The 13414-nt window shown below is 38.6% G+C and overlaps 2 protein-coding genes across 6 annotated transcripts in view; both read left to right on the top strand.

Annotated features, from left to right (window-relative positions):
• The window catches only part of MBTPS2 (membrane bound transcription factor peptidase, site 2), a 46322-nt gene that overhangs the window by 17941 nt on the left and 14967 nt on the right, over positions 1-13414 (top strand). For all 5 annotated transcript variants that reach the window (XM_044235901.1, XM_044235902.1, XM_044235900.1 and 2 more), the window contains exons 6-7: positions 5889-6007; positions 6906-7086. In XM_044235901.1, coding sequence (XP_044091836.1) covers positions 5889-6007; positions 6906-7086 — 300 coding nt within the window. The remainder of the gene's footprint in view (positions 1-5888; positions 6008-6905; positions 7087-13414) is intronic.
• On the top strand, positions 4-1777 carry YY2 (YY2 transcription factor). The gene has a single exon (XM_044235905.1). The coding sequence runs from the start codon at positions 192-194 to the stop codon at positions 1422-1424; it is 1233 nt and encodes a 410-aa protein (XP_044091840.1). The 5' UTR covers positions 4-191; the 3' UTR covers positions 1425-1777.

The following is a 13414-nucleotide window of genomic DNA, read 5'->3' as shown; positions in this document are numbered from 1 at the left end:
TTTAGCGGCTTCGGCGGAGTCCCTCGCGCGTCTTCCAGTCTTTCCGCGCCCTCGAGTCTTCAGCGTCTTCCCGCTCAACCGCCCACTCCTGCCTCTGGCGCTTGCGCTTTGCTCTGGAGCGCTTCGCTTTTCTGTCAGCCTTTAACCCAGCCTTCCAGCCGCCCGCTTGCTTTCCGGGAACCAGAGCCTTCATGGAGCTCCCAGCCATGGCTTCAAACAGCACTCTCTACATCTCCACGGGAAGTTCGGAGTTCCTTACAGATATTGTGGAGCTGCACCAGATCCATGTGGAGAGCGCCCCAGTAGAGACTGTCCCTGTGGCGTCCATCCCCATGGAGACCATCCCTGTGGAGACCATCCCCGTGGTGGAGGCCATTCCTTTCGAGACCATCCCTGTGGAGGCTATGGCGATGGAAACCATCGCAGAGTACGAGATTATCAGCGGCAATTGGGTCCACGGTGGCCACCACCATCCACCTCTGATCGCGCTGCAGCCACTCTTTACCAACAACCCGAACCAAGGGGACCACGACCAGGATATAATCATGGTGCAGACACAGGAGGAAGTGGTGGGCTACTACGAGTCAGACAACCTGCAGGCCCACAGCAGTTTCGAGGACCAGATGGTCCTTCCGGTTGATGAAGATGAATGCTTCCAGCAGACCCTGGCTTCCTTGTCTGCCTCCGCATCCTCATCAACCCACACCCGCAGCAAGAAGCGCGGCAGCCAAAGCAAGAAGGCCAGCGGTAAGAAAAATTACACGACCAGTGAGCCGCGGGCGGGAAGTAGCAACTCCGAGATGGGCACCAAGAAATGGGAGCAGAAGCAGGTGCAGATCAAAACTCTGGAGGGTGAGTTCTCCGTCACCATGTGGTCCCCGAGCGAGAAAAAAGACGATGAGACAGGACAGCTAGAGAACTCAGCTCCTGATTATTCAGAGTACATGACCGGGAAGAAGCTTCCTCCCGAAGGATTACCTGGTATTGATCTCTCAGATCCTAAACAACTGGCAGAATTTACTAGAATGAAGCCAAGAAAACCCAAAGAAGATGCGGCAAGAACCATAGCTTGCCCTCATAAAGGCTGTGTGAAGATGTTCAAGGATAACTCTGCTATGCGGAAACATCTGCACACTCACGGTCCTCGAGTCCACGTATGTGCAGAATGTGGCAAAGCTTTTGTCGAGAGCTCAAAACTAAAACGACATCAACTGGTGCATACTGGAGAGAAGCCCTTCCAGTGCACATTTGAAGGCTGTGGAAAACGCTTTTCCCTGGATTTCAATTTGCGTACACATGTGCGAATCCATACCGGAGACAGGCCCTACGTGTGCCCGTTTGATGGCTGTAGTAAGAAGTTCGCTCAGTCAACTAACCTGAAATCTCATATCTTAACACATGCGAGGAACAAAAACAGCCAGTAAAAAGAGAAGACCCTTTCCAAACTTGGGAGGTGTCTTCTAGGAGTGTGATTGCAAATAAATATGCCTCTCTTGTGTATTGCTTCTAGGAAATAATTTTTTTAATGATTCCTACACATCTAAGGGTCATGTTTTAGTAGACTAGTAAAAGCGAAAGTAACATTTTAAAAAAAGTATTATATAAAATACATGGTTAAGATGTTATATCTTGTTCTGTAATGCTATTTGAAATACATGGTATTTTTGTAAAGTTTGGTCCCAATAGGAGGATAATTTGTGAACGTCATATCAAAAGACAGTTCTTTACACAGCTGTTCTAAAAATGGAACTTCTTTTCAGGGTTTTTTAAAATATGAAGCTCATGTATTGCTTGCAAGTTTTTAAAATTCTGTACTTTCCAAATGTTCATATTTATACTTTTAGGAATATGTTTGGTAATTCTTTGTGTGTTTTTTTCTGAAGATTGATAATGTTTTGCATGCAAAACAATGAACAATTACATACGTATATAGTTTCCTGTTCAAAAAAAAACATAGGTTTTGTTTGCTATCTTAATTTTGGTAGTATTCTTTGATGTTAACACAAAGCTAACTTTTAGCTGCACTGTTTTCCTTGGTCTTGAATTAGATGTGACTTAATAGTATTAGTCAATTTAAATCTATTTTAGTCATTTTATTTCCCCAAAATACTGCTGGGTGCTGCTGTTTAGTATAATTTCTTTGCATGTTCAATTAGAGAGTGGTGCTCAGTTGTAGAATATATTGTATATATATTGATTTTTTAACACTTGATGTGTATATCTTGTGTAATAGAAAAAGCAAAAATAAAATACCTCTTCTGAAGAAGGAAAATAAAAAGTGCCTATATAAATACCATAGCTAGAAAACAGAGAAAATGGGGAGGGTGCTACTGTTATCAGGTGGGTAGAGGCTAGGGATGTTGCTAAACATCCTACAGTGCACAAGATAGTTCCCCACATCATAGAATGATGTGGCCTAAAATCCCACTGGTGTCACTGTCAAAAAACTCTGCTCTAGAAAAAGTAAAAGTTATAACAAAGATTCCTTTGGTATACTTACAGACAAATCATTAATGGACAAGAGGTTGTTTAAATAAGGGAAATGTGTATGTTCTACCACCCTTATTGCCACTTAGCCATCATGGGCAAATCTGGAGTCTAGCGGGGTGATGTGAAACCAGCTGCATCCCTAACAAGAGAAAAGAAGCTGCCCGGAGATTCAGGAAAGCAGTGCTGCTCTGTGCCCGCCCCTGTTTGGATGGGAAGATGTTAGGGTCTATGCTATGGTTGTGTGGTGGAATTATCCTGGTAAGGGAGAAATGGTGAGAGTGCAACTCTCATGACAATCTGCTCGTAGACTATCATCCTGAGGAGTTGGGGGAAAGTTGGGTTTCACACATGTTAACAGTGGCAGATCTAATCAGTGTTGGGGATGGATTATTTTGTGAAATTGTAATGGGACTAGCAATTGACGGGGGATTATAACTGTATGCCTAAGTTCGTTTCACTAGAGTAGATTCCAGTGGGCAAAAAAAAGTTTTGTTTTAATTTTGTTTTTTAAACGAAGCTATGAAAGCAGTATAAGAAAACACCAGGTGAGTATCTTTATAATCTTGAACTGGGAAAGGCTTAACACAAAGGAGCAATTTGACCACACCAAAATGTAAAATGTCTGCATAGGCAAAACTATAAACCAAGCCAAAAAACAAACTGGAAGAAAAATTTTAATACCTCTTACAAAGGATCAAATTCAGGGGCGCTGGGTGGCTTGGTTGGCTAAGGATCTGCCTTACTCTTACGCTCTCACTATCTCTGTCTCTCTCTCTCTCTCAAAGTCTTTTAAAAAAAGGACCAAATTCTTCAATATATACATTCAGGAATAATATAAACAAATTAGTAAATATATATATATAAAAACAGGTGAGGGATAGAAATAGTTCTCAACTGAAATACAAATAGTCCTTTAATAAACATGGAAAATGTACAAGCTTAAACAAATCACAACAGATTTTACTTCTAACATAGCAGATGACAAAATCTAACATCATAGCATCCAGTGTTACAGGGTAAGGAAACCTATGCCAATTATGAGAATATTAATGCAGACTCATTGGAGATTAGTTGTTTTTTTAAGATTTTATTTATTGGGGCGCCTGGGTGGCTCAGTGGGTTAAAGCCTCTGCCTTCGGCTCAGGTCACGATCCCAGGGTCCTGGGATCGAGCCCCACATCAGGCTCTCTGCTCAGCAGGGAGCCTGCTTCCCTCTCCCTCTCTGCCTACTTGTGATCTCTGTCTGTCAAATAAAATCTTTTAAAAAAAGATTTTATTTATTAAGCGAGAGAGAGCACAAGCAGGGAGGAGAGGAAGAAGCAAGCTCTCCACTGACCAGGCAGCCTATGGTGGGGCTTGTTCCCAGGACCCTGGGATCAGGACTTGAGCTGAAGGTGCTCAACTGACTGAGCCACCCAGGCAGCCCTGGAGGTCAATTTCAGTGCACATTTTTTGACCCAACAATTCCATTTCTGTGTAACTTGCCAAACCCCCACAGATGCATACTTAGATATATAACAATATGAACAAAGCTATTTGTTGCAGCATTGTATGAAAAAGTTAAAACAACCTAAGTGATCATTAGTAGGGAAACTTATAAATAAGTCAGTATGTTTTTTTAACATGGATTACTCTGTAATGGATATAAGAACTGGGCATTCTGATAAATTAGTAAAATAATGGATATAAGAAAATAAAGTAGTGGATTTAAGAAATGGGCTAGATAGGAATATGCAGCTGAGGGGAAAGTCCAAAGTACATACATGGAAAAGCAAAACACAGTTTCCAATAAATAGTTTGGTACCATTGGTGAATTTAAAAGATTTCTCTCTGTATAGAACAGAAAAGATTGTTTACCCATTGTGTCCTGGACTAGAATTACTCTGGATATTTCTGGAATTAAGCAGCTTAAAACACTCAAAAAGTGGAAGAACATCTTAACAGTGTGAATAAGGTACATGAAACATGTCTTAGCCAGTGTTTGACTACTATAATAGCTAAAAATAACAATGGCTTGAACTCATAAAACTTACCAAATGTAGGTAGTTCAGCACTGATACGTTAATTCTGTTATTTGGAGGACTCGGGCCCTTTCTATCTTGTTAGCTCTACTATTCCCGACACGCAGCTTCTTCGTCATGGACTCAGGTTTATCTCCATCATAGCTCCAATGTAGCTATAGTGCTGTCCCCATCACCTCCACTTATATCCTGTTAGCCAAAGTGGCATATGGCCATACTCAGCTTCCTGTGAGTATAGCAAATGACTTTAGGTTACATCTCTGTCGTTATAAAACTGATTCTCAACCACTGGTGCTGTTACCCTCCTGGAGACGTTTGGAATGTGTGGGGCATAGGGTGCATTCTTTGGGTGCCTCAGTGAGGAGAGACTACTAATGGCATTTAGTGGAAGGGAGTCAAAAATGCTAAATATCCTGTAATTCAAGGGACAGACTTGTACAAAGAATTGCGAGGTTCAGAGTGCTGGTAGAGCACCCACCCTGCCGCATGAGAAATACTGTAGAAGGAAAGGCTAGCTATGGAAGAGAAGGATAGCTAGTGGATATGCTAGTGATTGTTTAAGCCCTATTTCTGGAGGGGAGAATGAGGAGCTCTCATAGGTAGCATTTTCTGGTTTCTGTGGTATAATTACTCCTGCCTTGGCCAATTTCAAGGTGCCAGCCCAAAGTCCCTGAAGGAGGAATTAGGAAGAGATGTACATAGTCAGCTGTGGCGAGCTGGTAGGACCAGCCTCCAGCACACCACTGAGTTCACCTTAACCTTCTCTGTATTTAAAAAAAAGAAAGAAAGAAAGAAAGAAAATCTCTGTATATACGGTACATCTGGTTATAGTCTGTGACATGGTGTAAGTTACTGTGTTTGGTCCATCAATAGTAATTCTCCATAACAAATTAATTCTTAAAACACTTCCTTTTTTCCAAGTATCATTTGGATTTCCATAAACCAGCTCAGCAAGAATCTTTTTTAATTTCATCTTTCATTTGAATAGCTTTGAAATTTTTTCAAAGATCACAAGTATGCTTTAGTTAATAATGTGTACATTTTCTGAAAAGAGGATGAAGCAAGTAAAAGATATTAATTCACTTTATATTTTTACATATATATATTAGAATATATAGATCCTACTAATGTTAAATCGTATTAGTATATGGTCTTCCTAATGTGGTATTAACATGCTCATTTTACATTTCAGTATCTGAAATGGAAGAGGCCTCTAACTGAACATCTTTCCTTAGTACTAAAGTAGATCTATCTGCTTCACAGCTTCTTGTGATTACTTCGCTAATTTATCAGAATGCCCAGATGTTACGAAGTCACACACCTAGATCATTCCTGTCCCCGGTTAAGCTTACTCTTTTTTTTTTCCTCTCTTTTCAGGTATCTGGCATAATTTCGTCCTTGCACTCCTTGGTATTTTAGCTCTTGTGCTCCTCCCTGTAATTCTCTTGCCATTTTACTACACTGGAGTCGGGGTGCTTATCACGGAAGTTGCTGAGGTAAATAATGAGGATTTTCTGGGGCGTTCATTTACCAGACTTCGTGGTATAACACTTAGCATTTTATGTTAGGAACATATATTCAAGTTTTCACATGCAGAATGTTCAGTTTCTCCTGAAGAAATTACTATAATCCTTTTAAGTTGAGCAAAAAGTATTTTGAAACCCATTGGCTTTTTAAAATTACTTAAAATTGTTTCTGTTCTGAGTTATAAAGAGAGTATCAAAATTTTCTGCCTGTACTTTGTTGATAAAATGCATCATTTGCCTTTACTGTTTATTTTTGTAACTGTGGTTTTGAGTCACATGTCCTTAGTCCTAAGTAAAAAGATTGAAACTGATGGCCAGAACATTTCATAGGAGTTTAAGTTACTTTCTTCAACTCTTCATTTCACTGCCTTAGGCAATAATTACTACAATGGCATCAAGTCTTCCATTCAGACCTTCCGAAGAGGAAAATTGCCTTTGTGAGTCCCTGGCTCACATGTTCATTGTGCTGATGGTATTGTCTGCATATTTGGGAGTGTGTTTAGATAAGGACTTGTCTTATAATTTTATCCACTGAGGGTATACAAGATAACGAAGGCATTCTGATGACTACTTTCACAAAAAAATTTTAATTAATAGTTTGGGGAAAACTTTATCATTTTAATCTTGATAGTTGGCAAGTGGGTTTTTTTTTTTTTCAGTAATGAAAAATTCAGAATCTTGGAAAAGTAGGAAAATTGTTAGGTATTTTGTTAATGTTCCAGGACTATACATCTTGGATTCAAAGCCGGCTTATTTTTGCATTGGTGAAAATATTTTACCTAAGTAGCTCAGTGTCTTTATTATTTGGTCAGATTAATCATAGCTTGTCTTCATACGTTATCTGATTTGGTTGTACCCTCTTCCCAAGGACTCACCTGCCGTTGGACCCAGAGGCCTTTTTGTGGGAGACCTTGTCACCCATCTACAGGATTGTCCTGTTACTAATGTACAAGATTGGAATGAATGTCTAGATACCATCGCCTATGAGCCCCAAATTGGTTACTGTATTAGTGCATCAACCTTACAGCAGTTAAGCTTCCCAGTTAGAGGTGTGTATATTTCTTCAGTATAATATAATGCTTCAAGCAACAGTACTTGCCATTCATCAATTCTTAGACCATGTCTATAGATTTATTTTGTTCTAATTTCTTTAAAGCAAATCAGTAAAGTACTAGTAGGCCCAAACTAGGAAATTTTCTTCTTGGTAAGTTGGGTACTAATATTTTTAATTGTTACTGAATTTCTAACTAATTTCATAATACTATAATTGACTTGTAGGACTTTGGTATCTGATTCTTTGTTCATTTAGAAGAACTTGTGTTAAGTCAGCGTTCAAGCTCAACCATAACCAATTAACTAAATTCCAGTAATTAAATAACCCCTTGCTGTATGGGTGGTATCATATCCAAAGCTATTTGGGATAGAGTTATTCTATGTGGCAGGCATCTAGAGGACATCATTTTGGCATCCAAAAATACACTCTGAAGTCAGATCTTTTGTTCTGTGTAGCAAGTGACAAGGTGAAACAACTTTATTCTCAGAAGCTGCTAGATTTATTTTGAATTCTTTCAGCTCTGAAAAATCAGCCTCCCAAGTCTTTATGCAAAATCATGGGGCCCAGATTATTGTCAGTGTTGAAAAACAAAAATTTTGTTCACAGACTATATTTTTAAGTCAAGAAATACCCTGGATGCTTGTCCACATCTACTCGGGGCTAGGAAATATAAATAATCAAGAACAACTTAAGTACTGTGTGCAAGAATGGCAGAGTAGTAGGAACTGATTTTTAATTTTTTTTTCAAGTGTAATCTTCCATGTATAATACAATCTTAAGAACTTTTATTACTGTAAAAAGTTGTCAAACATACATAAAAGTCAAGAAAGTAGTATGGGGGTCCCTCGCTGGCTCAATCGAAGGGGCATGCGACTCTTGATCTTGGTCAGGGCTGTAAGTTGGAGCCCCACATTAGGTGTAGAGATTACTTTAAAAAAATAAAACTTCTAAAAAACAAAAAGAAGGGACGCCTGGGTGGCTCAGTTGGTTGAGCAGCTGCCTTCGGCTCGGGTCATGATCCCAGCGTCCTGGGATCGAGTCCCGCATCGGGCTCCTTGCTTGGCGGGGAGCCTGCTTCTCCCTCTGCCTCTGCCTGCCATTCTGTCTGCCTGTGCTCGCTCTCTCCCCTCTCTCTCTGATAAATAAATAAAAATCTAAAAAAAACAAAAAAAACAAAAACAAAAACGAAAAGAAAAAAAAAAGTAGTATAAATGAAACCTGCATCCTTCTCCCAGCTTCAGCAGTTATAAGCATTTTCCCAGCTTTTTTTTTTTATCTAATTAGCCCACTTTTGGGATTTTGCACATCCCAGGCATCATATCATTTCTCCACGAACTTTAGCATGTCTTTAACATATGATGACTTTTTAAACATGACCATAGTACTGTTATTCACATCTAAGAAAAATTAACACCAATTTGTAAGAACTAGTTAGCATTCACTTTTTCCTAATTGTTTTTCTCATAGTTGGTTTAGGTTGAATGGTACGCCCTTTAAGTGTCTTTGAACTTGGAACAGTTCCCCCTCTTGGGGGGGAGGATATCATTTAAGAAACAGTCATTTGTTTTGTCAAATTGCCCGTATTCTGGATTTGTCTGGCTCTGTGTTATCCTTATGATGTTGTTAATATGTTCAGTTATCTCCCAAATCTCCTATAAATGGTCATTAGGTTAGAGGCTTGCTTAAATTCTGGATCCATCTTTTGAAGGGGTGAAAATATTTCATAGTTGTTGCTCACTACTTCCTATTGCATCATGTCCAGAGGCACATAGTGTTATACCCTGTGGTAATGTTAACTTTGTTCAGTGGGCTAACCTGATTCTTGAATGTTGAAATATTTATCAATTTTTCTTGTTCTCAAGAACCATTTACAATCTTCCCAAACATTTCAGATGACGCAAGGTTGGTATATGTCCTATAATGCATTCTTCTCTGAGAAAAATGATACATTATCTCATACTTCTTACGTCCTTTATAATTTTCCTCCCAATTTCTTTAAATTTGATATAATTTCTGTTGATTTACAAAAGCCAAACTGACACAGTAATCAAGTCAGGTTCTTTCTAGTAGAACTGTTTTATTTAGAGTAACTGCATTTCAGAAATTTAAGGTATTGTCCTTTCCTGTCAGACAGAATGGAAATGAAAATCTTCCTGAAATACTCTGAAGCTCTTATTCACTTTTTGAGTATTTCACTTTTGTGGGTCATATGCTGTATTTTGGAGATGTTTGTGTAAAAACCTAAAGCAGTGATTATTCTTTGCACACTAATAAAAAAATCAGCCCCAAAATAATTCTTCAGTGTCCATTTTATCTCCTTAGAAGTGACTGTATTAGGATACAGGTTGGTTCTACATGATGACTGTGTCTGATAAACCTTTACCTCTAATTAACCATTTTAAAATGGAGTACACATATTTAGCTAGCTTATAGGAATCCTAATGACTGTAAATGTAACTTCAAATAAATACCAGATTAATTTTTAATGGCAGACTTGACCACTGGGGCTGTGGACATTTTTAAGAAAGCTATGGATTAATAATAGTATTTTAATATCTAGATACGGTTTTTTTATCCTTCATTATAAACATTGGGGAAACATACAGCTAAATATGGTAATACAAAGTGGCCAGTAATCCAAAAGTGATGATTTGTGTTCATTTTGGATTGGAATTTAATATACATAATTAAAATTCTAGGAATTTACACCACTGCAGAAAAATAAAGCCACCTTAGAAAGATCTGACCCTGGAAGTGCATGTAAGCTGTCCCAATTAGTCATATCTGGCCACTTACCTCTCATGGTATATTATTATATTTTTTAAAATATAATCAAGCAGACTGGATGTTCTCCTTAAAAGTATTAACAAATAGATTTCTGTCAAGTTAGAAAAATGTGGTTAATCTACCTTATGATTTAAATTGTTTAGACCTACTTTTTCTTCTGTTAATCCTTTCCTTTTTTCTCTTTCCTGAAAGCATTATCTTGAGTAAGAAAGGCTGTACTAAACAAGTCCACCATTTGAACTACATTTTCAGGATCATGAGATTGAAAACTAAAGGCAGGGGGGCGCCTGGGTGGCTCAGTGGGTTAAGCCGCTGCCTTCAGCTCAGGTCATGATCCCAGGGTCCTGGGATGGAGTCCCGCATCGGGCTCTCTGCTCAGCAGGGAGCCTGCTTCCTTCACTCTCTGCCTGCCTCTCCATCTACTTGTGATTTCTCTCTGTCAAATAAATAAATAAAATCTTTAAAAAAAAAAAAAAAAAGGAAACTAAAGGCAGCTGGATGGCTCAGTTGCTTCATAAGTGGCTGCCTTCAGCTCACGTTATGATCCCAGGGTCTTGGGATCAAGTCCCACATCGGGCTTGTTACTCAGTGGGGGAGCCTGCTTCTTCCTATCCCTCTGCCCTTCCCCCTGCTTGTGTGCTCTCTCTCTCTCTCTCTCTGTCAAATAAATAAATAAAATCTTTTTTAAAAAACAGCAACTGCTCCCTAAAATGAAGCTTTGAGCTCAGATTCAGACAGCCCCCTTGAATAGCCTGCATTCCTATTCAGAGGAGGCAAGAGTATATCCCTGTAACTGCCTGACAATGAGAATATTGTCCTGTCCTACATATCTTTGCCTCAAGTGAGAAAAGACCCTTTCCCACCTGGTTTAAGATGATAAGAGGAAAATTTCAGAAAGACTTTCCATATATTTTGAGTACCTAGATTGTTTTTATGCCTGAATCTTCTTTAATGTTTGGAGTAAAGTATCTGTTTTTCCATTGTGAACATCAAGTTATGATCCAAAGGTTTTTTTGCTATCCTAAACTGAAGAGGTAATATGTGTGTGTGTGTGCATGCGTCTGTGTGTGTATGTTTATAATTTTTTAACTACTGGTTACTAGGTGATGCTGATAAAAATTCTACTGTGGAACTAAGAATAAATAACTAGGCTTGCCTCCCTATGTTGGAGCCCTAACTACATTTATATATTTAGTGTAAGAAAATTGTTCAGTTCATTTTAGTAATATAGAAAGTAGTAGGGGGTCGCCTGCGTGGCTCAGTGTGTTAAAGCTTCTGCCTTCAGCTCAGGTCATGATCCCAGGATCCTGGGATTGAGTCCCACATCGAGCTCTCTGCTCCGCAGAGAGCCTGCTTCCTCCTCTCTCTGCTTGCCTCCCTGCCTACTTGTGATCTCTCTCTCTCTCTCTCTGTCAAATAAATAAATAAAATCTTTAAGAAAAAAAAAAGAAAGTAGTAGGGACTATGAACTGTAGATTGAAAAAAATCTCTTCTTTCCAGTCTTATTCTAAAATTAACCTCTGGTAGGGTACCTGGCTGGCTCAGCCAGTGGAGCGTGCAACTCTCAATCTCAGGGTTGTTAAGTTTGAGCCCCACATTTAGGTGTAGAGATTACTTTTTTAAAAAAATTTAAAATATAATAAAATAAGCCTCTGGTCTAGACCAGTCTTTAGAGGCTAGACTATGTCAACAACTGTGTTGAGGCCCATCTTAGGGTATATTTAGAGTATGCAGATTCTCCCTGTAGTAGAATTCTGCCGCTGATCTGTTCTTGAATTACCTAATTGTCTCCCAGACTGAGGAGATTTAAAGGACAATTCTAATCATCTAGAGTTAAATTCAACCTATGAATGCCTCCAGGGCCACTCATTGCAGTCTTGAATTCTCGTTCTAAAGTAGAATTAGATTGGCCTCTCATCCTTAATAAAACTATGTACACTAATGTGAAAATTGTCTGTGGCATCCCTATCTTATAGGTTAAGAAATGAGTTACAGAAATTGGCTTAGCAACTTGTCCTTAAATGTGACCCAGTAGAAAAGATTATAAAATAGTTTTTAAAACTACAACTTCTTTTAATGGATAAACAGAAATATCAAATTTACTTCTCAAATCACAACAAAATATTTAACTCTGTATTGGAAAATTATGTTTGTCAGGAGGTATTTAAACTTGTCAGGATGGCCACAGCCATGGATTTATGTTTTGGTTGGAGTATTCACCATAAGAAGAAGTCATAACATAGAGGTTGAAAATTGGCGATAGCCCAGAGGCCAAAGCCAACGTCAACAGATACATTTGGTTTGGCCTGTGTGGTATTTTTTAAATATGAATATCAATTAGATGCCAATGATTAAAATTCAAGAGGTTTCACATGAAAGTACAGATTTCAGATTTCTTTTGGAATAAAATAGATGATCTGTGAAATCAGGGCCCCAAGTTGAATAGTCTAGCTGCTAACCCCTTAAAACAGGATGTATGTTTCCTAATTCATCACCGTTCCAACACTTCCTATTTTTTCCAAACACTATGCACTTCATTTATTTGCTTCCTGGTCGGCCCCTTTAAGCATTTGTGTTACCAGCCATGCTGTATCAAAAGTGATATCAGATTCTTGACTTTCAATTCTGTATTGCATACATTCCTCCAAGAAAAGTTAGTGATCAAGTATCAGATGTAAATTTTGTAAATAATTACTAAAACAAAGGCAAATGGCATAGAACATCATTTATGTAGTCAATGTATATTGAGTTATGTACCTTATGTAAGATTGAGAAATTTTTTTCTCAAGGAGCTCAGTCTAGTCAAGGATATAGACCATGTGATAGGGATTAAAGAGTGTACTTGTGATGAGCACTGGGGGAGGTATGGAAGTGTTGAATCACTATATTAGACCTGAAATGAATATTGCACCGTATATTAACCAATTGGAATTTAAATAAAAACTTTTTTTAAAAAGAAGCAGACCATAGCCATATTATTGCGATACAAGGTTAACTGTGGGTAATGACGGGAATTGGTGGAGTTATTGGGAATTGGTGGCAATCAGTCTTGACTGAGAAGAGGAGGGCAGATTTCATAGCAGCAACTTGGGCTTCAGCAGTGAGTTTAATTTCAGGAGGCTAAGATAGAAATGAACCTCGTAACCACAGACTAGAAAGTGGTCAGGGAACTGCTGGTAATTTGGTTCAGCAAGTTAATGGTATGAGATAAGATGATAAAAGTCTCTAGTCTCTCTATTTTAGTCTATGGAATTTAGCATTATTTGGGAGCAGTGCAATCTTTGGAAGTTTTGGATTAGAGGAGTTATAGTCTCATAGTTCTACATTGGAAGGTTAATCTGAAGCATTCATTATGTAGGAAAGGCTTGCATGTGTTGGCTAGCTGGTGAGCAAACATGACTTACTAGGATTCTTCAAATGGGTCACATGAGAGGAAATAGAATCTATACTCAAATGGGAATATATAGGGAGAAAAATAATAATGAGGTTAAAATTGGTGGGACTTGGCAACTAATCAGAGAGAACATTGAAATTAT

This window comes from Neovison vison, chromosome X, assembly GCF_020171115.1.
Source record: "Neovison vison isolate M4711 chromosome X, ASM_NN_V1, whole genome shotgun sequence".
In the NCBI taxonomy this organism is placed as follows: domain Eukaryota; kingdom Metazoa; phylum Chordata; class Mammalia; order Carnivora; family Mustelidae; genus Neogale; species Neogale vison.
The sequence above is the reverse complement of the archived record's forward strand: the minus strand, read 5'-3'. Positions and strand labels throughout refer to the sequence as shown.

What these genes read in the sequence shown, in the direction of transcription:
- YY2 (XM_044235905.1), top strand. Translation starts at nt 192, where the DNA reads ATGGAGCTCCCAGCCATGGCTTCAAACAGCACTCTCTACATCTCCACG.